The following is a 24,299-nucleotide window of genomic DNA, read 5'->3' as shown; positions in this document are numbered from 1 at the left end:
TATTAAGTGCCAAAAGAAATAATGTTAAGTTGTTAAAATGAAATCAAATTTTAATTTTAAATTAACTGTTAACTTCTAAATATTGCTCTGGAACTTAGAAGAATCCAGTAAACAATCTGAATGGTTGTCACTTAGCTGTTCATGGCTTTTTATCTGTCTTTAAGCGTTAGTGCTGAATTTAATTAACCTTCTGAAATTACAACACGATCTCATAATTAGTGACTTAACAATTGTCAAACTGAGCTCTCCATAAAATATTTTTACATTGGTGAGATAGTAAATCATAAACTGTTTATATATAGATCTCTGTCCTGTATTTTGCACACAATATGGCTGTGTTGTGTGATAATGACTAATTTTCTGAAACCATTCTTAATACAGGAATATATTCATTTTGCATTTATCTCAAGAGTGTTTTTTTCTGTTTTTTCTCCAGACGAGAAGATGAAAATTTGAATAATATTCTGCAAAATGGAGGTGAATTAAGCATTACTGTAGAAGAAAAAACAAATGTGCAAGACAAGGTTACAAATTTGTCTGACTATGAATTAAGCATTGAAGAAAGATTAGGCCTGATAGGAAAAGGTGTTGATTTGAGCGTTCCTACTGAAGAGTCTCACAAATTAGACCAAATAAACATGAACATCAATAAGTTGGCTATTGAAGAGCCAGTGTCAGTTTCCGTGGAAAGATTAAAACCCCAGGAAATAGCATCAGTAAAGGGGTATTTGAATAACAATGTGAAAGAAGAAAATGAGCACTTGGAAAATGGAAATAAATATCCCACAAGTAAAGTAAACGGGCACCCTGAGGAAGCAGTAGACTCTCCCATTCGAGAAGAAGCGATGCGCGGCACTGCGGTTGATGGTGATTCTTGTGCTGAGCTGCCTGTTTCCAAAAGCACTGAAGACCTGTCCCCCCAGAGAAGTGGGCCTGTGGTGAAATCGCACAGCATCACCAGCATGGACCCCGGGGCTCTGAAAATCTATGATATTGTCAATGACAACGGACCTCAGCAGCCAAACACCGCGATGAAGTCAGCGTCTAGTAGCACCGACGGAAAAAACATAGTGAGGAGTAAATCTGCCACCCTTCTGTACGATCAGCCTTTGCAAGTCTTTCCTGGGTCGTCGTCGTCGTCCGATTTAGTATCCTCCGCCAAGAGCGTGTTCAAGCTGGACTCCAACCACAACGCGGAGGGCGCCGGCGCGGTGAGGGCGGCCGGCGGGGCCGTGGCGCTCTGCGCTCCGCAGTACAACATCCAGTACAGCAGCAGCAGCAGCGGCGCGGCGGCCAAGGACGCGCTGTGGCCGCCGCCGCCGGCCGAGCTGCCCCCGCGCGCCGAGCCCGCCGCCTACGGCAAGCACGCGGCCAACATGAACTTCTCCAACCACAACAACGTTCGCGCCAGCGCCGCCTACAGCGCCCATCAGCGCCTGGCGGGCAGGCACCTGGATCTGTGGGCTGTTCCTCCGAGCGACAGGCTGCCCCCAGGAGCAGCCCGGAACACCCTTCAGAGGCAGAGCAGCGTCACCTCCGCAGCGTCCCTAGGCCCCGCGGATCCCGGGCCCTGCAGACGGGCTCCGCTCCCTGAGGGGGACTACTTAACCTACAGGGATTTGCATTCGATGGGAAGAGCTCCGCACGTTATATCCGGGCACCAGAGACCACTTTCTGCCAGGACATACAGCATTGATGGTCCAAACGTACCCCGGCCTCAGAGCGCTCGGCCCTCGGTGAATGAAATACCAGAAAGAACTATGTCAGTGAGCGACTTCAATTACTCACGGACTAGCCCGTCAAAGAGAACCAGCCCGAGGGTGAACTCCGAGCACTCTTTATTAGACCCTCCCGGGAAAAGCAAAGTCCCTCACGACTGGAGGGAACAGGTGTTGCGACACATCGAGGCAAAGAAACTAGAAAAGGTAAAAAAATACTCATCTTTTCCGCACCTTTCTGTCATATGGATGTTAAAGAAGTTAAATAATGCCTGTTTTGAATCACTTTTAATGACCAGTGGAAATGCCCTCTGGCTCTTGCCTTAAGACAGGTGAATGCAAGTTGGTACTGCATGTCTGAGAAATGGTCAGATGGCACGCTTGAAACGAGCCTTTCCCCCAGAGACACAGTTTTTTCACGTCGTATTTGCCAGCTTAGTCCACTCAGAATAAGACCACTTCTTTGAGAGCAGGGAGATTTTGTTGCTCTAGTAGCAGCATTGTGTTCGTGTTACAACTGAAATAATCCCTTCCATGTCTTGTTTTCTTTTTTCTATTCTGCCTTTTTTCTATTCCTTCACTTTAAGAACAAGGAAAAGAAATCAAGTAAAATCCACCTGGAAACATAGGTTTACAGCGTGTGTTGCTGAAGAATGCAAAGAAATGTAATTAACATATATTGGCCTTTGAGCCACTTGTCTTTTGAAGTTGCATGTTTGACAGATTGCTGAATGAATATTTATTGCTCCGAGATGAGAACACTTAAAAATCTTGTTCCTTCCAGGAAATCACAGGAGGTTTTGATACAGCTCTATTTGATGAACAGGATTCTTTATGTACTTTGAACGCTACCAAGAATTTGAGCTGATTTGTAGAGTTCGACAATTATTTATCTTCAAAGGATTTCAGCAGCGACTGCAAGACTGTAATCTTTTATGCTATCTAGCTAAATAAGTTTAAAATAGTATCACTAAATGTAGGGCAGTGCTGCTCATTTGAAGTATACATATGTGTGTGTATCTATGTATACACACGCACATGTATCTCTCTCTATATAAGTTTTTACAACAGAGAAAAAAAAAAAAAAAAAAATCCCAGCAGTCTTTGGGTGAGAAACTGCAGTGCACTGTTAGTGTTGTTCGTTTATACCTTATTCTTGTAACACCTGCATTTAAAAATGATGGTAAATAAGTTATTGAAATCTGTGTTGCCACCTTGAAATTAAACTTAATTCCCTACAGTTTGATTCCCTAGTATCTCTCACATTACTTCCAGATTTTTACGTAAGCCTTAATTTTTGTTCTCTTCTCAAGCGGTGTGGCAGTTGCTATGAGGTTTCCAGCTGTGATCTGATTTAATACATCCTTATCTTCCTATACCTGTTCTTCTTTCTATCTACATCTCAATGAGATGGTTTTTTTTCCTGGCCTCGAAATACCTAGATTCAGGGTAGCTTTTAGTTCACAGTCTGAGGTTTGTTTATTAAGATGAAAAGTTATTATGTCTCTGTCTGTTTTATATTCTGTGGATATGACTGATGTAATCTGAGATATGAGGAAGTGCAGATATGATCCTATATGGCAGCTGGCAAATATGATAATGTGGAAATCCTAGGAATTCATTGGATATTTTCTTTCTTCTCTTAAAGAAACATCTTCAGATGTTTCTATTTGTATCTGGAAAAAAAAAATTGTGTGTGGAGGGCTTACCCTATGCACCAGACTTCAAATGTGTTTGAAGCCTGAAAGGACTTTGAATACTTAAAAAGCGAGGAAATTGCTTTATCAAAAATCTTCCGTAGGTATAAAATGACATTTATTTTTTAACTCGTAAGTCATGGCCTTGGCAAAGGCAGGTGTACGGAATTAGGCTTTGTGCTGCATGCCTAATTCATGACTTATTTGTGGCTGCGCACGGCAGTGTAGGCTGATAGTATTTACTGCTGTTGTGGTGCTTACTTGTCTCTTACTGAATTAATTAATCACATTTATTTCTGTCCTGTGCTTTTGAGGAAATGGTTGTGCATACAATATATACACACACATTTTTTAGTGATGCCCCTAAAGTTCTAGTTTGTTTGTGTTTTATAAAATTCTAGTGACTGCAGAGGGATGGAGGGAGGGGGAGAATCCATTTCCATCTGCCAAGTCTGCTTTTCTGTCTGGAAATGTATTTGAAGAGTTTAACATGCACAAATAGAGAGATAGGCAAGGTTGGTGCGGAGCGGAAATGATTCACAGTGGAGTCCAGGCAGGCTGCTGGTCTTGATAATCCATGGGGCAGGATGGATGGGCAAAGGGACTGACTCTAGTGCACTAAAACCATCCGTCCCATGGAGGGGAAATGAAAGTAGTGCATGAGATCATTTGTGCGTTGAATTCTTGCAAGTAATCAGGAGAAGCGGTTAGCTTGTCTGTTGCAAAGCTGTATTTTATTGTGTGATAGAGAGACGGGTGTCTTTGGATGCCAAGCTGCTCTCTAGTGGTCGTCTGTGTAAGCTGTTGGAAAACATGCAGTCAGTTCCAGTCTCTTAAATGAAGTGTAGAGGTGAGCTCTATAAGAACGATGATGTTTTTCATGAGCGCGTTGTCATTAGCTTTCATGAGCTGTTCTTTCGAGGTATGTGGGTTTTGCACGTCAGGTGCAGTTCAGGGCAGAGTGGTGTCGCAGCCCCGCCGGCAGCGCTGCGCCTGGGGCGGCATCAGTGCCCGGCTGACGCGTCCGGGTGGCACGCGCCTTCCTCCCTGGTAGAAGGATTTTCCATCTGTACCCTGCCACAAGAGAGACCTGCAGCAGAGCTGTCTGCAGAGATCTGCCGTGTTTGCCCCTGCCAAGTCAGCAGGAATAGCGGTTGGTGCCGGCGCTGGCCTCTCCTGGCACATGAATCACTTCTGGTTTTGTTGCTGTGGGTCTCGTGGAGGCTCCTCGGGCACCTTCCGTTGCGGTTCCGTGTGCAGCCGGGCGCTCTGCTTCTCTCCTGCTCGTGCTGCTGGAGGACGGCTGCAAGGAGCCCGCCTCAAAACAGTCTGCTCTCATTTTGTAGTGCATCTCCTTTGTATTGGCCTTCCCCTTATATAATGCCTTCTGAATTAAAAAAAAAAAAAGTTTGCTTCTTTTTTATTAAGCATGTGAAAGTATACTTAGCTTTCACATACTCAATTAAAAATGCTGTCAAATTAATTGAATAAAAGCAGCAATTGGTCCCCCCCCACGCGCACATCTTGCTGTCCAAAATTTCCCTTTCTATTTAAGAGAGAACTATCAGAGATGATGTCATAAAAGTTACTCCTATTCAGACATCTAATCCGTATAAAATTGTGTATGCTAAAGCATAACTTGTTGTGCGCTTACAGCTGGGATCAACTAGTGTCAGTGGCCCTGAAGACTCGGGATAAACTTTTTGCTTTATCTTTGTGGTTGTGCAAGCCCCAATGGGCCAGAAAGAATCTGCAGTCAAGGGGCCAGCTGCAGGGCTGTGGAGCAAGCAGAAAAACGAGGGGGAAAGGAAGAAACGAAGTGGTGGCAGTCTCGGCCTGGGAGCTCTCAACTGTATCTTCAGAGAGATTTATTTTTATTTAACAGAATGATTGCAAAATGAGGAGGCTTGAACAGAAACGAGGTTGTTTAGTAGAAGCTGCAGCGATGCTGACGGGTGGGACCTCTCCTTCCCTCGCCTCGGACGCTGCGGGTTTATGGAAGGGGAGCTGAAGCCTCCCGCCGAGCACTTAGCGAGCGCTCCCCCAAGTCAGGGCTGGCCTTTCGGTAGCCGACCCAGAGCCCACTCTTTGGACTCTGTTAATTCTCTCAAAAGCTGAAAAATTGTACCTGACTCCTGGTGTTTGAAGAGTGCAAATAAGCCCCCAAATTCTGCCATAGAATGCCCAAGGTTGGAAGGGACCTCAGAGGTAATCGAGTCCAACCACCCTGCACACGCAGGGTCACCTTGAGCACGTGGCACTAACTGCCAGTGTCTAAACTGATTCCATAAGAGGCTGATCTTTTGACTGAGCCCTGATGTGTAGGCAGAACACTTTGCTCCTTTGTAAGAAGCCTCTTTTTTTTTTTTGTGGTGTACTAGAGAAGTTTTAAAACATGTTTTTCACCACTAATGAGTAACTGATTTCTAGTAAACATATGATTTTGACAAAAAGTGTAGGGGAACATAGTGTGTATATTGGTTAGTTTGTATTAGCTTAGAAGTGAGTTTTCAAGCCTCAAATATCTGAGTTTATAGAATTAGTTTTGCAAACCATAACATGCAAAGGCTCTGTAGCAATGCAGGTTGGTGTTCAGAGTAGATATGGTATTTAATTGGAAGTTTAGCAGATGCACTTAACTTTTGTAATTTGGAGTAAATCTATAAATTGGAGTTAAAAAAACAAATGTATATCGTAGCATCTGCATATTCACATCTCTGGAAGCGGCTTCTCCAATGTAGCCATCTTCAGAGAACTGCTTCTTCCAAATACGCAGCCTTCGCTGTGCTCCTGAGCAGATGCACAGGGGGTCCTGTCTGTGTTGCATGTCTCAGTTGCTCCCTTCCGTTACTTGTAGCTAAAGTGGGTAGAGGAGGGTATTTCTAGATTCATCCCTGGGAGTATCTTCCTGTGCTGAAGCCATAAGGAGCTTTGGTTTATGTAATTTCTAGCACGATTTGTTTTGTGCAGTTCATGCTTGAGGGGAGGTAGAAATGGTGCTTTTGGTGCTTGTTGTGTCTGCCCTGCTTTTGCACATGCTGCTCCTCATACCTGGGGAAAACCAGTTTCTGCTGAGGTGGGAGATAAATAAATAAAGTGCTTTCAGGCTAGCACAGAGGGACTTGGTGGAAGCGCCTTGAGGCTCGCAGAGCTACATGAAACTTGGGTTGCTGGTGGATCCGTTGCTGTGCTGCAGATGGCAGCTGGGTTCCATGCGGCCGGCTCAGCACGGAAAGGGCAGCGTGGGCCGCGTGCCGGGGGTGCCCGGGCACCTTCGTGCCGAGCAGTGAAGCTCCCGCCGCTCCCTGGGCCTTCTCATGGCCTCTGACGAAGCGAGTTCTTGTTAGGCCTGGGCTTCCCTTGGGGCCTCCCCAGAGTGGAGGGGTCTCAGCAAGTTCTGGAGGTCTTTTTAGTAGAACGGGCTTCTGCAGAAACCTTCAGGAAACGGCGTTTGACCTTACCACGCGCTGCTTGTATTCTTGTGAGTCTGGTTGTCCCAAACAGAGAATGTGCAGATCTGGGAGCCCCAGAGAAGAGGCTGCTGCGTGAGGACTGCGGGGAGCTGCTTGTGCCAGGGGGCAGGGAGGTGGGCGGGAGGTGCAGGCACGGAGAAGCCGCGAGGAAGAGAGGGGGCTTCGGCCGCTTCATGTGGGTGTCCCGCAGACCGAACTGTCGGTACCGAGTGGCTGGGGATGGTTTTTCCATCCTCTGCTGCCAGGAGGGGAAAAGCTGCTGGAACTCACAGGGAGGCTTGGGAACCGCTGGGGTTTGTCCCAGGTGGGAAGGAAGCCCCTGGCTGGGGGGATGGCAAGGGCTGCCTGGAGGAGGCCCTGGGTGGGAAGGGGCTGTTGCCTGAGGGGCCTGCACGGAAGGGGCAGGTAGAGGCCCCTTTAGCAATGTGCTTAATAGCAGCGCGGTTGATAAATGGTGTGTGGGTGGGGTGTCAGCAGCCAAACTCAAAAGTCCCCAAAATGAATTTTCCTCATGTAAGTGCTGTTGAGATGCCTTAGTCAATTTTTTTTTTTTTTTTTTAACTTGAAATTGGTAAAAACAAAACACTCTGGATTTGCTGGGTTTTGATGCTGTGGTGTATCTTTGAATATCAGTGTACCCTGTCACTGTGGTCTTGTCACTGTTCTCAGAGAAGTCTCCTTCCTGTGTTGGGGGGACATAGGGGTTTTCCTGTACTCCTGTCCTGTCTCTTGCTTTTCCTTACGATTACAAAGGTCACTGGTAGCAATGTGCCTGCTGCTCTCACCAGTGTGGCAGAATGTAGAAGCACAAAACCAACTCAGTGCCAGAAATGCCCTCCAGCTTTCTGGCACCCGCACTCACAGGATCGGCCTCTGAGGTTTGCTAAAGCCTCTTTTTAAGTGTTTTAATGACACTTGCGACACTTTCTTGAATGGGGTGTTACTGAAATGCCTGATAGATGCTGACAACATTGTATTTTAAAAAAAGAAAACCCAGTTAACACCCCAAATTCCTGTCTCCATGTTTTTTATTTGTTCTGTACAAGTATTAGTAGGCAAAATGGCAAAAGAAAATGGAACAGTTTTCCACAGGTGTGCGCCTTGACTGTCAGCTGCTGCCAGCATCTCTGCTGTACTGGAAATCCAGTGAAAACCTAGAAATTCAGATGAGCCACTCGCCTGTGTTGTTTGCTGCAGACACACACACATGCAAGTGACTTTATTAACGGTGTCTCTATATGTAATAAACTGCTGGCCGTATGCTGATTTACAGTGAATAGAGGTACCCGGGGGTTACTGGGTTGCTTTTTACCCCCCCAGGGGCCCTCTTCTCTGTCTGCATGGTGTTTATCTTGCATGCGAATGGAATATGTGTGTATTAGTGTCTGTATAACACGTCTCGTGGTTGATGCATGCTGCACTAATCTCTGTTCAATCTGTCCCCTCTCTATTCAGAGCATGCTGTCTAGGTCCTTTAATTCCACTTTGGCTGCGGTTAGCAGCTTTGCCCCTGGCAGCTCTAGGGACCTGCATGGCAGCCAGGGTAGTGTTGCGGACGGAAGAGCTGCTGCTGTGCACGTTGCTCGAGTGAGTACCCGCGGGGCGGCCGCGCGCCCTTCGTGCGCACACGCTGTTCCGGCACCCACCCCAGCCGTGGCCATAGCCGTGCTGGGCGCCTTCGTGGGCACCCGGCACTGGAACTGCCTCGCCTCGCTGCGAGGCTTCTCCATGTAGTGCCATGAAATAGTTTGCTAATTGGCCCTCATGTATGATTGAGCCTCTAGAAATGTGTGCTTATGTCCTCCTGCATATTGTGGAAAAAAGAGTGTTATTCTGAATTTAACCTAGGCTGATACAGGTTTGAACAAAAATGTTAGTATATTTTTTTCCCCATGAGCAAATTCTGATGGTATAACCTATATTGTAAGACATTTGGGGCATTCAATAAAATATTTTGATTTGTAAGAAATTAGGAAACAATTCTTTAATCCTGCGCAACAGTATCCATAGCGAGTAACACAAGTGCCAATGGTTGACTTCCCATTCAAGGATCCACAGGGTTACTAGGAGCCTTTACCATTTACTAGCTTTCTTTAACCATGTGTTGGTCATCAAAGGTTTTCTTCAAAACCCTGTTCAGTTGTAAATTAATGTAAATGTCCAACAACATTTCGTGAGTGCCAGGTCTTGGCTGGCAAGGTTTACATTTTCTACATTAAAAAATTGCAATCTTTCATATAAGAGATAGATGAATGAAGTCTTTAAAATGTTTTTACTGTCTTTAAAAACAAATAAACCCATTCTTTACTTCTTCGTTCTGTTTACAGCATCCCCAGGCCTGTGCTCCAGGGGAGCACTGCCCAGATGAGGTTTTCCTTTCGGGACAGCAGAATTACTCATGTGCCACACTTAGCCTCAAAGATGTTCCTCCAGACAGCATGAAGAAAGTGGCCATGCAGGTAACGAGCTATGCGTCGCCACGAGGGGCCTGTACTGCCATCAACAGAACCATCTGCCAGAAGAGAGCAGCTGGGACCAGGCGTTATTCAAAATATAAAATGGCTTTGACTCTTCCATACCAATATTTAAGGTGGCATAATGGAAATGGCATTTCCTCTTTCTCTTTTTGGAGCAACAGGTTGTGAACTATGTGCGTGTGTGAGGGGGTGGTTCCTCAGCAAGGCTGAGGACTGGAATGCAAATGGAGTGCAACCAAACATGCTCCAGAACAGTAATTCTAGCAATGCTCCTGAAATTAAAAGCAGTTGAGCACGAGAAGTATTGAAGTAATTAAGGAAGATTTGGGCCTTGCTGTGCATAAATTGTGGTTTAAGAGTATTCATGTTTTATTCAGGTACCTTTGACAAATGGACAAATGTGCCAGGTTCAAAGACCACAGGCCAACTACAGCCAAGTCCATCATCTCCCTCCTCAAGCATCAGTAGCGAGACACCCATCTAGAGAGCAATTAATTGACTACCTGATGTTGAAGGTTGCCCACCAGCCTCCCTACGTGCCATCCCAGTGTTCTCCCAGACAGAGCCACGACATGGTCAAGCAGGAGGTAAGGAGAACAGGCAACCGGAGTGCCTGACTTCTGTCTGTTGGTAGCAGTGCACAATTGGCTTTTGGTCATGCCTGCTGCTCTGCAGCCGGGGACTCAATGTGGTTAGGAATTGAACTCCCACAGCAGACAGCTGGACCGCAGCTCACTTGTGCTGCTGGAATCACATCCCTTCTGGTTATGAGCTCTTCTGTTTGCTGTGCTCTGAGACGTATATGTGGTGTGTTCTTTTTCTAAGAACGTATCAGAAATCTTCATTTTGGCCTCTTTATTGAGATAAAGTGCTTCACCACTACATTTATCAATCACCAACTCAGCATTGAAGTAATAACGTAAAAAAAATCAGTTTTGCCTGTGGCAAGTTCACATACCTCTTTAATGGTCCTTTCAACACGTGCACTGTTCTTTCAGCTCCTAGAGACAGGCTGTTTCCTCTGCAGTACTTCTATTTGTACAACATTTGGAGCTCTTTGTTTTCATAGTCTAGTAGAATGAGAATCTCCAAGTTTTGTGCAAGATAAGTAATAGCCCACTCTTCTGGCAAGAGCAGAGGGGGACGTTAGCTGTGTGGAACTCCTGTGGACTAGGAGCCAGATTTGATAAAATTCATCTGAAAGGAACAAGGAAAGAACAAGTTGGGCATGATTTTTTAAAATTTTTCTTCATCTGAATTGCTAGTAGCTGCATCAGCTTCATGTGCAAGTTTTCAGCTGGTGTTTCTAACTTTGGTTTTAACATTCAGATTCGAGTGAGAATCGACAAGGATCCTGAGCTTGGATTTAGTATATCGGGAGGAGTTGGCGGGAGAGGGAATCCGTTCAGACCTGAAGATGATGTGAGTATTTTATACTAATGCATCTTTTAAAAATCCTTCTGATGAACAAATGTTTTCAGTGTTTTAAAACACACCAAAAATCCATGTGACTGTTGTTTTTAATATATACAGTTTTAAAAGTATAAGGCAATAGATTCCAGGTAAGTGAATTAGGAGATTTAGGAAATCTCTAAAAGAAAGTGTGATTTAGCCTACAACCTTATTTTCAGTGGTTCTAGACTTAATGTCAAAAACAGATGCAGTCCCAAAGCTAACAGATCTGTAAACTAGTATTACATGGTCTACTTGAAATGGAAATTTGAAATAATGCTCAGTGTCATGCTAACAACTTGTGCTGCTTGTGAAATAAACTGTCCAAATGTTTTCCACCTGTTTTTCAAGGGTATATTTGTAACAAGAGTGCAACCCGAAGGACCAGCATCTAAGCTATTGCAGCCTGGAGATAAAATCATTCAGGTACAGTTGTTGTCTAATGAAACAGCCTGGGTACTGGTGCCAGTCACATTGGGATTGTGTTTTAGAAGTAGTGTGGAGGTGGCGGCTGCTCATGAGCAGGTCCGTGAGGCCGCCGTGGCCTCGGGCGCTGCCGCGGGCGGGATGCAGAGCGGGAGCAATCACGGCAACAGGACATTCCGAAGCGCAGTAGCCACCCTCGAGTGGGAGCCTGGGAGATCTGGCCGTGAAATTACTCACCACATTCCCAGTCAGAGGATGCTGAGAGAGATGGACTTGCTGCATTTCAGCTTCTCTCAAGAATAGTTAATAGCTCAAATTGCAAGCGGGCATGAAGTTTTTGAAAAAAAGCAGACTGAAAACACAGCATACTGCCTGCGACAAGAAAAAGCCAGCTAGTATGTAAAGAAAAAAGAGAAAAACTTCACTAAAAACTTGAACTAAATTCAGGCTTTTCCAACTAAAATATATTTCAGGATAATTAAATAACACTGTGTGTGTTCTTTCTTATTAGTGGAATGAGAAAGGCAGCCTCGGGTCCTGGTTCTCTTACTGGGGTAGCCCTCCACAGGGGAGAAAGTTCCAGACCTCCACACTGTAACAGGAATTCGAAGTTATTTGCACAAGTATTTAGTATCACTGGGGCAAATTTGTTCCGCAGTTCACAGAACAGTGTCATTTCTTGTATAACCAATACTACTACATCAGTAATAATACTCATCTACTAAAAAAATGACTACCCTCTACTTATTAATAACATCTTAATATGCAGATGTGCAGTATTTTATTGCCTGCATTAATTCATTTGCAGTTACTTTAATCACAGTTTAAGCTTCAATAAACTACCATAAAATATTGAAACTGCTGCTTTCAATTCTTTCTAGGCTAATGGCTACAGCTTCATCAATATTGATCATGGACAAGCAGTTTCTTTGCTAAAGACTTTTCAGAATGCAGTGGAGCTCATCATTGTGCGAGAGGTTTCTTCATAAATACTGTGGATATGGGGAAAAAGTCAACAAGGTTCATCAAAGGACTTATGGGGAACTGAATATTTTGACTATTTTTATATATGAAAGGGACTTGAACTATGATCAAAATTTGTACAGGAGATGAAATATTGAACTTGTGGTTAAAGGGGGAAAAACCACTGTATAGAACGTACAGGAAATCATTTTGGAAATGCATATGGTGAATAAACTTGTTTTTAAGCATTATAGCAACGTAAGGATCACTCCTCCAAGAACAAACCTGTGTTGTTTTTTGTACAGATGGTAGGTTTATTTTTGGATAATTCATACACATTACTAAACTTTGTGCAAGGCTTGGAGAAGCCGAGGTTGTAGCCCATGGACAGATGGCAGGGCTGTCTGTCCTGTAGCTGTTTATTGCCTTTATTTTTATTCACCAGATATTAATGTGTTAGCGAAACCACTTCTGTAGATGTGGGCAGGAGATAAGAAACGTTGGCTTTGCTATGTGCACGTTGTACAGATGAATGGGTAGATGGAAGGTGGTGCTGGTTGGACAGAATAAAGGCTGGGTGAAACAACTATTTGCTATCTAAATCTGGAATCAAGAGTGATGAGAAATTGTGTAGTTTTGGCATGTACATCTACCAATAGAAAACGCAATAAAAGCTTACGGTGTTTTTAGGAAGACTATAATTATGAACTTGTTATCTTCTACAGGATTTGTTCTTAAGGTAGTCATTGAATATTCATTTGCCACATGCAATGGAAGTTTAGTTGTTTTTGCATACATGATTTTTTTCAACTGTACTGTGGAAATGTGCCCAGAGATTCTTCTCTGCTGTGGAAATCCCCAGTGTTGTGCAAATGGTGATGCTTTTATCTTTATAAAAAGTACTCCATTTTAATCTTACAGACTTTTAAAATGAAACTGAAATGGCCAGTTTTTGAGATTGTTGCCTGGAATTTACATGAGAAACCACAAAGCGAATGAGGCAAAGGAGGGTGCTGACCCTGCTGGTTTTGCCGGGCCCTTGCAGGGCCTTGCGAGGCGCAAAGGAAGCGGAGTGCGTGGAGCTAGGTAACCAAAGCAAGTGGTGAAACTGGGAGCGGTGCCGGGGACGGGACGCGCGGCGGGGAGGGCGGCTCTGCTGCCCGCCGGCCGGAACGAGGCCTCTTCCAAGGGCTCTTCCTACAGGTAACTTGAAATGTGAACTCGACGCTTCAGAGTCATTAAAGGGTTTCTAACTGTGTTCATATAATAGTGATTTACCACAGGCTGCCTTTGTTCCTTATTACTGTGTAAAATATCCAATTATGCTTTTATTAATTTTGTTTACCAGAAACATTAATTTTATTTTTCTCTTTCTCCTTTGTAATTGAATAGAGACTGCATGATCTGCAGCGATAATTAATACACGGTTGTTATGGACCAGGGAAAAGTGCCATAGAAGACCAATAACTGTTTTTAATCAAGGCTAATGATTAGCCTGTCATTGGAGCAATATTTAGTTATTGCAGTTCTTTTTTTATTACAAATAAGTTGGTAGCTCAAAACTTGGTGTAAGTTGCTTTTTTTTCAACCCACGTGTACAAAAATAAATGCTTTGAATAAAGCTAGCAAAAAACACCAGCCTCCTTTAGTGTGGGCAAAATGAGCTGGAAGAGAAAGGAATTCTCCACAGCTAGCGGTAAAGAACCAGGCAGTACTTTTTAAGTGAACTCCAATATTATTGCACTTCTTTCAAAGATGTTAACTATTGCTTATTGTACTGTGTATAGTTCTAATTTTAATTGAAACCCTTTAACAACTCTTTGTATATTTTAATTCTTTTTAGTTGATTTTCAGTAATATTTACATAGGAAATGATTTTTTTGATATATTAGCAGAAATGTGCTGTATTTTGATAAAATCCACTTATTTTCTGTGTGCTGTTAATCTCTAAAGAAAAGAATGACAAACATAGCTATATAATGGCAGGCTTCAGTATTCCCCTTCTAAGATGTCCTTGGTTTATATTTTTTTATTGAAAATGCAAAATGTTCACATCACGTTTTCATTACTCCTGATCGTGTTACTTTTATCACACACTGCCTTGTAAAGGGAATGCATTCAGACAAGTCCTGAATTAACTTGCTATTACACTTAACCTGTATCTTGGGGAAGAGAAGAGTTTGGAAAGCAGAACTGATTCTTTACTGATCTTGGGTGGACACTGTATACATCTTGCAGTACGTTTTAAAAACATCCCTGAGGAATTACACTGTATGCTGCTTTGCTTTAATGTTAACAGAAGTTGTAAACGATACTGTGGCACTTAGTTTGCAGAGTTGTGTATCAGAGGAAAATGCTACCAAAAATTGTTTGGCTACAGTAGAAGTGAAGAAGAGATTTACAGCAAAGAGTTTAGCACTTCTTGTGGAAATACTTGGCCAAAGTTTGTCTTCAGTAAATTAGCAAATTAACCATCAAATAAAACATAGATTATGCTGATTTTACTCACGAAACCTTGGAGTTTGTAATGGGTGGAAATGTGTGTGTTCCTTCAGTGTCTGTGTGTAAAGGTAAATAAATAAATGTTAATCTAGACGATTCTGCAGTGTGGGAGGAAGAGATCTCCTCGAGCAGTCCAGCCAGGGTTGTGCTGGAGGAGAAACCGTATCAGCACTTTTCATTTGGAATGCATCTTAACCTACATCTGCAATAGAATAAAATCCATCAGCAGCATAAGTTACGCGGCATGGCAATGAGTTGATGCAATCTGTTAATTCTTTTGATTCTTACTAGTTCATTAAAGAATCAGTTCAACTGATACAGTGAAAAGATGAAATCTCCCACATATTTATTGTGTAAATATTTTTCTGACTTTCTTTTTTGGACTGGAGTTAAAAAATGTGTATATACTTGAAAGCATTCTATGAACACAAACATAGCAATAAGCAACACACAGTTAAACCTTTATGATTTTTGTTTTTGTTTAGAAATATTCCCTTGTCAACAGCTATGAAATGTTTTTATTGATCAGCATTTATTCGACATTCCAAATTTTTGTATATAATTAGACTGTTTCTGAGTAACACATGGAGAGTAGATAATAAACTAATGCTCTTTAAAGCCGTGTGCAACTGATTTATTTAACTTGCAGGAAATTGTCTATACGGATCTGTTGGTAAAAGGACGCTCGTGTTTCCTGGCGCCCTGCATCAGCTCCAGTGGATTGCTTTGCAGGACTTGCTTATTCGTAAGTGTGTTTGAACGTAAGAGCCCTAGACTAAGCCACTAGACTTCAGGCGTTTGCACAGAGGATTGCTTGAGCTCTGCTCTGTGCGGCGCTCATGCTGTTTCTCCTTTACTGAGAGAACAGAAATGAGGATGGGAGAAGTTTTGCAGCTGTGCAAAATAATTGAGAAACCTGTTTCTAGTTTTAAGTGATACTATAAAGATGCTCTTGCTTCACTTCTTGGATTGTTTGTGTGGCCAGGCTCTATCCAAATAATCCCAGAAAGCTCTGGGAAGTTTGCAGCCTTCCTAAGAAGATATATTTGTCAGATGCAAATTTAGTTGCTTCAATAGCTGAGAAGACACAAGTAAGTTCAGCAGCAGGGTAAAAATGTCCTGAGAACACTCTAATTGAGAGGGTTCAATAGTTGAGCAGTAAAGCAAAGATCTGGGCCCAAAATCAAGAGAAAGGTAATACAGATTTAGACTCAGTTTTCTTGGAAACCACCTGACAGGGCATTAATGCCAATAAACTGTGCTGTACAGTCTCTATTTGTTTTTAGTATGTGCATCTGGCCTAGCAGCCTGATGACAGTGCTGCTTGAGTTTTTCCTACAGGGCTCCCGAGCATATTTGCAGTTCCAGCCAGGTCCCTCTTGAGGTTTCTTGTTCCTGTGCTTGGCCCCTGTGAGGGAATCCCCCTCTCCCACTCCATCATTTGGCCCTTGTAGCCTCTTTTGGCTTCTTAGTTTGATGCAGAGAAGACAATGTTTATGTTCTTGGCTTTCAGGGCTGTTTGTAGGTGTGCCTCATCCCTGTGCACCTCAGCCTTTGACCTGGAACCTGCTATTGGCTTTCATTAGCACTTGACCTTTCCATCAGGCACCTACGGCTGGATCAAGCTTAGGTGGATCCTATAGGCTGGATTTAACTTGTCCTTTTTTGACTGGATGTATTTTCTCAGAGAGAAGATGTATTCTAGCATGTTCTTACCACTGATTTGTGTTAAAGCAGATTTTGGAATATGCCTGCAAGATTCTGTTGCAGCATTTGTGATTCTCTCGTGAAACTGGGCTCTCCCTATTCCATACACCAAAGTGGCAGTAGGAGATTGTCTGCATCCCAGCTGACATTATATGACAAACAAGTAGCCAAAAAGATGCAAGAGAAGACTGTGGTGCAGCTAGGCCTGCAGTGGTCCTGAGATGGCCAAGATCAGCTCTGTGTATGCAACTGTGAGTTACTGAAATGATGCAGGTTTTTTAGCATGTCTGAAACTTTGGGACAGCAAGACCAGCACCAACAGTAGTTTAAACATCTATATAGCAATTGCCTAATGTGAGAAGGAATATGGCTCTGCACTCCGTACAATCGTGAGATAAATGGCTGGATACTGCAAATTGCTTGGCTATTTGTGTTGCTCACTAGTAAAATGTTAACAGAATATTTACTTCACTTTTGAGACTGGTAAAAACACTGATTTGGATAAACTTCTTGAGGAATGTCTGTTAATAGTGGAGCTGGTAGCAGTTGCTGTACAGTGAAGTTTTTGCTCAATTGCTGGCTTTGATTTGCAAAAAGGTTTCTGAGGGAAAGGGGAGAAAGCTTTCTAGTGAATTTTAAGTGCATCAGTAAAATACATGATCTGACGGCACCGTGCAAAGGCTCCCAACATCCTGCGCTTCAGCATGTTTGATTTTTGTTTGCCACGACTTCTTTTCACAATCGAATAACCAATGCTCATTTCTGAGCATGGGGAGATATTTCTGCTGGGAATGTTTCTGCCAGCAGAGCTTTGTTGAAAGCCACAGCTCCTCTACTGAGAAAGTGAGATTTTTTTCAAATAAACATTGGAAGAAATTCTAGCAGCTGGCTGGTTGGCATATTAGTAAACCCTGGAATAAAAATGAAATAGCAAGAGAGCAAAGGATATACGAATAACTGCAATGTAAAATGATTGACTGCAGCTTTGAGTGCCAGCAAAGGCTAGAAATGATGCTGGAAGAGATAAAGCTTCCAAACATTTTTCTATTTCATTTTAATTCTAAAAGTACAAAAATGCACTCGGTGATTTGAATAATGGAAGTAGCTCGGAGCAAATGACTTCTGCTTTATGAATAGTACAGCAGTAGTTACTTGACTAAGCGTAGTACCACACGAGCAAAGTTTGAGGGCGGATGACTGCAGGGTATCTGTTAGAGGGATAAGCAGGGTAAAAATAAAAAAGCTGCCCTGCAAAATACCTTTTTTCCTCTCATTCATACAGTACTGATTTTAAATGTATACTCATCAAACTGTTTGCTCAACAACAGCAATTTATAAAACACATCTGGAACTTGCATTCAGCTTAAAAGAGAGTCTTTTAAAAAACTCTTTAGAAGCAGAACCATTTCTGTAATACAGGCAGTGGAAGGCAAATATGGACTTCATAGGTGGCTGAGGAAATGCTGGGCTGATGTGATAACTGGATGCAGAAGCTGCCTTTTTCCTGCTGGGGCTCCCCACTCGCTCAGGGGTGCTGGTGCTCTGTTGTTGGCATGCACCTAGAGAGCCAGACAGGAAAGTGCTACCAAATGCTACTGGTTGTGAGCTCACTCCATCTTATTTTGGAATAAAGGAAAAGAAGTGAAAGCTGAGAAACACTTCTCCAGTTATGATTACTTACGCAGTTTTACAGAAAAAGAAAAAAAGGCCAACTTTATAGAACATGCTTTCATAGCTGCTGTGACTCTCTAGCAGTAACTGATACTGCTATGCTAAATGCAACAATCTTCATTATTTCATGTGATTGCTATAAACAATCAAAAAAATCATATGCAAAAATCTCACAACTGGTTCAATGTAACAATGCTGGCTTTAGATTGCTGCCCTATCTGAGGCAAGATATTTGAACAGCTATCGCATGACAACTGAAATTTCATCCACCCATTCCAGCATGTTTAGGATTTTAAGATTTGATCTACTATTTAAGCTCGAGAAATAATTCACTAATAGAGAAATTGTAGGGTAGAACCATTTTTCCAAAAAGGTTCTGGGTAGAGATATAAAAGTGCTTTTTTTTTTAAATGCATTTTGATTCATTTTTGAGATTACAGATGTCGATTACAGAACTCCATGGAATAGTTTCAGTATTCTGCCAGCTGTTTGCCTCTACTACACAACAACCTCCTTAAAAATATCATCGTAAGCCAGAACTTACCTGATGAATCTGAAAGGTGTAGCGATGGGAAGCAGATGAAAGGATTTTTTTTTTTTTGGCAAGTACTGTGGATCTTTTGAAAGAACTGTGGATTGAGAACAATATCTATAATCTATGAAATGCTTAAAGCAAACATTTTTTGGTATGCCTGTACTTGAAAACCAGCTCAACTTAAATTGAAGTGTGAATCTGAATAAAGTAGGCATTTCCTAAATTCCTAATTCTATGTGCAGTTTTATTGGAAAACAAAATGCCCTGAAATACCTCTGGATCTTGGCAAGATTTATGCTGCTGTTTTCAGGTTTAATGTTAATAACCCACTTCAACAAGAAGCAGTTCACGCTATCAAAATTGAGACTTTGGCCAGATGTAGACCTTGGCAAGCAGCTTTGTATGCAATTATACAGTGAGTAAAATTCCTGATTGATCACAAGGGGCAGAAAAATGTCCTGACCTGACATGAGTCTGGGCAAAAACTAAGAAAAATAACTGAAATCTCTGAATTATTTTGAACTGACAGTCTACTGTGAGCAGCAGTAGGAAAGTACCATTTGAAGATGATGCCTGCTATTTAATTTCAACTTCTGTTGAAAAAGGTATACTTGGTCTATATCCCCTTCACAAGCACCGATGCAAACTTTGGACTTTTATTTGTAAGAGAAAAGGTATGATATTGGAAACAAGCTTACGTAGCAAGAGCTATACAAGTAGACTTTCATTGGCATATTATTTCTTGTGAAAGCACTCAGCAAAAACAGCTTTATTTTCATTTGTATCTCTTCACGAGATTGATACATGTCTATTTCTAGCACTTTCATATACTGAAAGACCAAGCTAAACATATGTTCACCATCGTAGAAAAACAAAGCAACAAGCATGCTTAAAGGAGAGCACGAACCGAACGTGCTATGGCGCTATCGTTATTTTAAACATGTACCATTCACTTGATCTTTTCTTGAAGCCTCAAATGTCAAAAAAATCCCTAAACTCAAACAGCTTTCTGAAATTGATGTTTTCATGTTTGGATTTTTTTTTTTCAGGAAGATGACCATACTTGGCTGAAATACACCTATCAAATGGGATATCAAAGGGCCATCCTTCTGCCATATGTGTAGTTTTGTGACAAACTAACAATATACATGTCAGTTTTTCTGTTTAATAGGGTGCTGCATAATTTAGATGAGTAACACATAACAGAACCACCCAAAGAAGAACTGGTGGTTGATGAAAAATATGGCAAGGAGAAAAAGCAGCTTGACCTACAAATAGCAAATGCTTCGGGCAGATAAAAACCTCTAAGATAAGCTGACGGGAATGCAGATTCACTGAGACTTTCATGTACCCAAATAAAATAACGTTCCCAGGCAACGCTCTTTGCAGACCGCCTTACCGTGGTGCTTAGCTTGACAACAATATGCTTGATATTCTACACACTGACTGGCTAGTAGCAAGTCTTACTTTATCTGATCTACTGAGCTATTCCAAACATTGTTTGCTGCAAGGAAGAATATATGGTAAAAAACAATAAAAGGATGAGCCACTTAATCAGGTCTGTTAATTATGGGGGCTCTGTGCCCTACAGCAGAGAGTTTCCTGTTACTCACCACTTCTCCTGGTGCTCCTGCAGGTTCAGGCTCAGTTATTGCCTTGGGCAACTCCTCCGGTACCACCAGGGCCCCATGCCTTGGCTGTGGCTGCAGAGCAGGAGCTTCAGGCTGTGCCATCACGAGGGTCACCATCTCCTGAGCCAGCAAGCAGGCTCTGGCCCTCTCTGCTTTCATACAGCAGCAGCCTCTGGCATCTGTAAGGTCCCAGAGAAGATTTCATGACACAAGCAGGTGCAGTTGAACTTTTTTTTTCCAAATTCAAGTTAAAAATAATGCTTATATTATGACAGTGAGGGTAAATAGGAAAAGGCAGAGAAACAAACAAAAAGCTTCATTCATCTTTTTGTAAGCATTTTAACTGGGATAGAAGAAAATGGTAACACGTATCAGACATCCTTAAATTTAGGACTATTTAAGATTCTTGAGTTTATGTTTGGGATACTTGAATCTCATGAAGTTGTATTTTCGCAAGGTATTGTTGCCTAAGCATTTTTATCTTATGTAGCACTTTTTGTGCAACAAGGTACACATTCCATTAAGATTATGTATGATTTTCTGGCACTGATTCATTCAATAACATGTAATTCCAGCCACAATCTAGATCCAAAGCCTGGTAATATGAAATTCCCCCGGTGTTGTGAGATTAAGAAAATAACTGTGCGTGTTGCAGAATCTTAACCTAAAATTTAAGCGGGACAAATACAATGCAGAGATATATCCACGAATTGTTGCTGAAGTTACATAGTTACACAGAACTGCGCTCACACACCTGAAGACAGAATGCATCTCAAGAATCAAAAAGTTACAATTTTGTGATTTTTTTTAAATCCATGTGAGATTAAAATAATTGTTTATGAAAAGCTGACTCAGAAACCTATAGCATTAATACATGCTTAGTAGATACACCAACAGTCCTTAGACACAGAGCAGCTACAAAGGGATTCCTAGGGGCCTCGGCACGTGCTGTTCAGCACTAACGGGATGCAACATCTGTGTAACTGTGTGTAAGATCAGCTTCTTCACATTACAGTAACACAGGCCGTACAGCCACAAAAGGGACTGGCATCATCTTTTTGCCTGTTCTTAACAAAATACTGGGTACAGCTGCCCAGGGTGCTGTCAAAGATGGTTGTGTTTACTCTGCCATAACAAGCTAATTACAAATTAGGCCTCCATTTAGGCTTCACAGCCCTAAGTGCCCCAGTAGTTGTTGAATCCAAAGATAAATCCTATCTTATGCAAATTGCTCAAGACTTCCTTAATTTTATACCAAAAACATGTGCTCTACAGAGAAAACTCATTTGGAAGTTTTCAAGGCTCAGTTCATGGAATGCTAAAGATTTTTCACACTTTCTGTCTGCCTCCAGCAGCCTGTCTGCTCTAAAGGTGACTTCTTAGACAGAAATCTCTTTTTTTTCCCTCCTGTTAATTAAATCAGGTTTCACTGTAACCTGCTTCTCAATTGCAAATGTTACTGCCACTTGTGATTAACATTCCCAGGTTAATTGCGTTTTGAACTTTGTGTGAAGAACAAATTTATGAAAAAAAAAAAAGGATTTGTTCTCTATATTTTCAGATTTGCCTTGTATCTCTAAAAACAAAACTACTTTTTTTTTTTAAACAAGGGTTTCTTATTCATCCTCATGAACATCCATGTTGTTTTTGTATAGATATACATATCGTGAATATGGATAATTCAGGAGTAACTTTCCCCTGCCAGGAGAAGTGTTAATGCCTATTTTTGAGAATGTAATACAATGACTGTAAAACTCCTCTCTCAAGCACCTTTATCAATGCTGGCTAACTCTGCAGTTGGAAAGGATTTTCTGAAATCATGTTTAGAGTTCTAGGACCAGAGGTCAGCTAAAACATATATAGCTACCTTACCTAGCATAGCTACTTTTCCCCAACTCCTGTTCATTTCAGCTGCCTACCAGGACCAGCTTGATATGTGTCTGGTAATGGCCAAGCCACAGTCTTCTGAACGAAGACCAAACACCTCACATGCCAGATAAGCAGCCTAAGAATGGGGTTTCACAAAGAAAATTAACTGATCCCTGGCTCTCCATAGTCAAAGGAGTCTAGCTCCTTTGTTGCCCCCCTTTTTTATGAGGGTTCTGATAGTATCCTCATACCTTAGCAAGCTGATTCAACTGTCTAAACAGGCAAATTAAAAACACTCTTTCAAAAAAAAAAAAATATAAAGAAAAAAAAAAGTTTTCTGCTCACTTAACTGTGCCAGCTCATCAGCAGGTCAAACAACTTCTAACACAAAGGAGAAGGTGAAAGCACATGCCTGGGAGCATGACTGCTCCTTTTGGCACAAGTATCTTCCAGATCAGCTCTGGCATCTCTTAAAATCTCACCATATTTCAGCTGCCACCTACAGATATCTGTGTTTTCAACACTAAAATACTCTTCACTGGAAGGTTTGCCTCTGGGCTCTGTCAGAACTGCCTCCACAGCTACTGGCTTGGTGACAAACTTTCAGCTGAGCTCTACAGGTATTCAGAACACTGTTTTACACTCAGGGTCCTGTGCAACCTTCAAATTAAAGGTTAGAGAACTTGCCCCCAGGGCCTCAATTCCCTCATGCAGGGCTGAGGAATGGGAACTTGCATATGCACTTTGGTGCTGAATGCTGACACCCCCAGCTCATCCACTCAGGGGGTGAAGAAACTTGTTTTTAGAGCAAGTATCAAAACATTCATTTTGCAGGAAAAAAAAGCAATGCTAACACACAGTCAACCAGCCATGAATTAGATGCCTCTGAAAATATCTAATTTCTAGACCTCACTTGAGTCATTATTAACATAAAATACTTGCACAGTGATTCTCCCTCCTGCAATTTTACCTATTATTTTCTCTATAACGTTTGGGTGTGCGGTATTTTACAGCTTTGAACAGTTTGGCTAACATAGATATAGCAGTCTCTGTGCACTGAGGCTACCAGCTTTGTTTTTCTTTTTTTTTTTTTTTTTTTTTAAGTTTGCCCCAAGCTAATTTCAGCCTGTGGGAACTGAAACATCAAATATAAGCGGCATTTTGCCTTCAATTTTATTAGAACTTGAAAAGGGAAATCCCATTAAGTTCTGGTATGATAGACTTTTCCTCTCAGTGAATATAAGAGCTCGTTTTTTTCTGGTACCCTCCACTGCGGGATGTACAGAGAAAGAAAATAAATGTTCAAAGCAGTTATAATTTCTTTTTAAAGTAATAGCTTCAAATCTCTGCTGTGTTTTTGGATAGGATATGTCAAAGCACTGGGAATCTTTATGTTCTTGTAGGTAGAATAGTCACACTAGATATAATAAAGGACTTTGTTTTTAAGTTGAAATTACATGCATAGGCGAAGAAGCTACAGGGTTGTCAGAATGAAAGGATTTAACTTGGATCCTAATTCTTGTATTCAGAACCTGAATTCTATTTAGAAAAAGAACTATGAGTGTGCATTAAATAAAATTCTCAGATTAACACCTCCTGGGCAATTTTAAGCAATTCCAAGCAACTAGCTGAGAATTCTTTTCTCTAAAATTCTCTAGCATCCTTTCTGAAATGCTAGTTCCCTGTCAATCCAAATATACCAGCATGTGTAAATGAAGCGCTATCCTGACTTACCTCGAAGATTCTGCAACAACTGACCTACATGCTCAAGGAAGTCTCACAAATTTGTTACCATTTTCAGCCCGGGTTTCAAAGATGACCTCAGTCCCTTCTCAGTTCAAATTTGGGATATGAAGGTCTTAAAAGGTAAAATGCTTATGCTTGAAACAGAAACCTTACGCTTTCAGTGACAAGATACACAGATTTTCATCGCTTTTGCTAAAGAAATAACAATCTTATTAACAGTGTTCTGTTACTATCTTTTTCAAATGTGGTTAGAACAAAAGCTTTCTCTAAGTGCAATTCTCCAAGTGCAATTAAGTAGTCTTTTATTGAACCAGACTACCAAAAAGGTATTTAAGTGGGATTTTTTTCTTCCTTTTTTAATATATTTACCATCAGAGTGCTCAGATTTCCTGCCCCCTCTTCTGGGCCGAACGTGACCCGTTAAAGGAGGGC

At 41.8% G+C, this 24,299-nt stretch overlaps 1 protein-coding gene across 4 annotated transcripts in view; it reads left to right on the top strand.

Annotated features, from left to right (window-relative positions):
• The window catches only part of ERBIN (erbb2 interacting protein), a 94,073-nt gene extending 80,925 nt beyond the window's left edge, over window positions 1-13,148 (top strand). For 2 of the 4 annotated variants that reach the window (XM_026036904.1, XM_026036895.1), the window contains exons 22-28: window positions 437-1,925; window positions 8,344-8,475; window positions 9,216-9,347; window positions 9,743-9,952; window positions 10,695-10,787; window positions 11,169-11,243; window positions 12,125-12,690. In XM_026036904.1, coding sequence (XP_025892689.1) covers window positions 437-1,925; window positions 8,344-8,475; window positions 9,216-9,347; window positions 9,743-9,952; window positions 10,695-10,787; window positions 11,169-11,243; window positions 12,125-12,232 — 2,239 coding nt within the window. In that variant the 3' untranslated portion in view covers window positions 12,233-12,690. Of the gene's footprint in view, window positions 1-436; window positions 1,926-8,343; window positions 8,476-9,215; window positions 9,348-9,742; window positions 9,953-10,694; window positions 10,788-11,168; window positions 11,244-12,124 lie in introns of all 4 variants that reach the window. The other 2 variants (XM_026036887.1, XM_026036912.1) reach the window with 2 other exon arrangements.
• The last annotated feature ends 11,151 nt before the right edge of the window (window positions 13,149-24,299 follow it).

The sequence above is a fragment of the Nothoprocta perdicaria genome, unplaced genomic scaffold, assembly GCF_003342845.1.
Source record: "Nothoprocta perdicaria isolate Ctin4 unplaced genomic scaffold, notPer1 scaffold_1, whole genome shotgun sequence".
Taxonomy (NCBI): Eukaryota; Metazoa; Chordata; class Aves; order Tinamiformes; family Tinamidae; genus Nothoprocta; species Nothoprocta perdicaria.
Note: the sequence above shows the minus strand (reverse complement) of the source record. Positions and strands in the feature narration are given on the sequence as shown.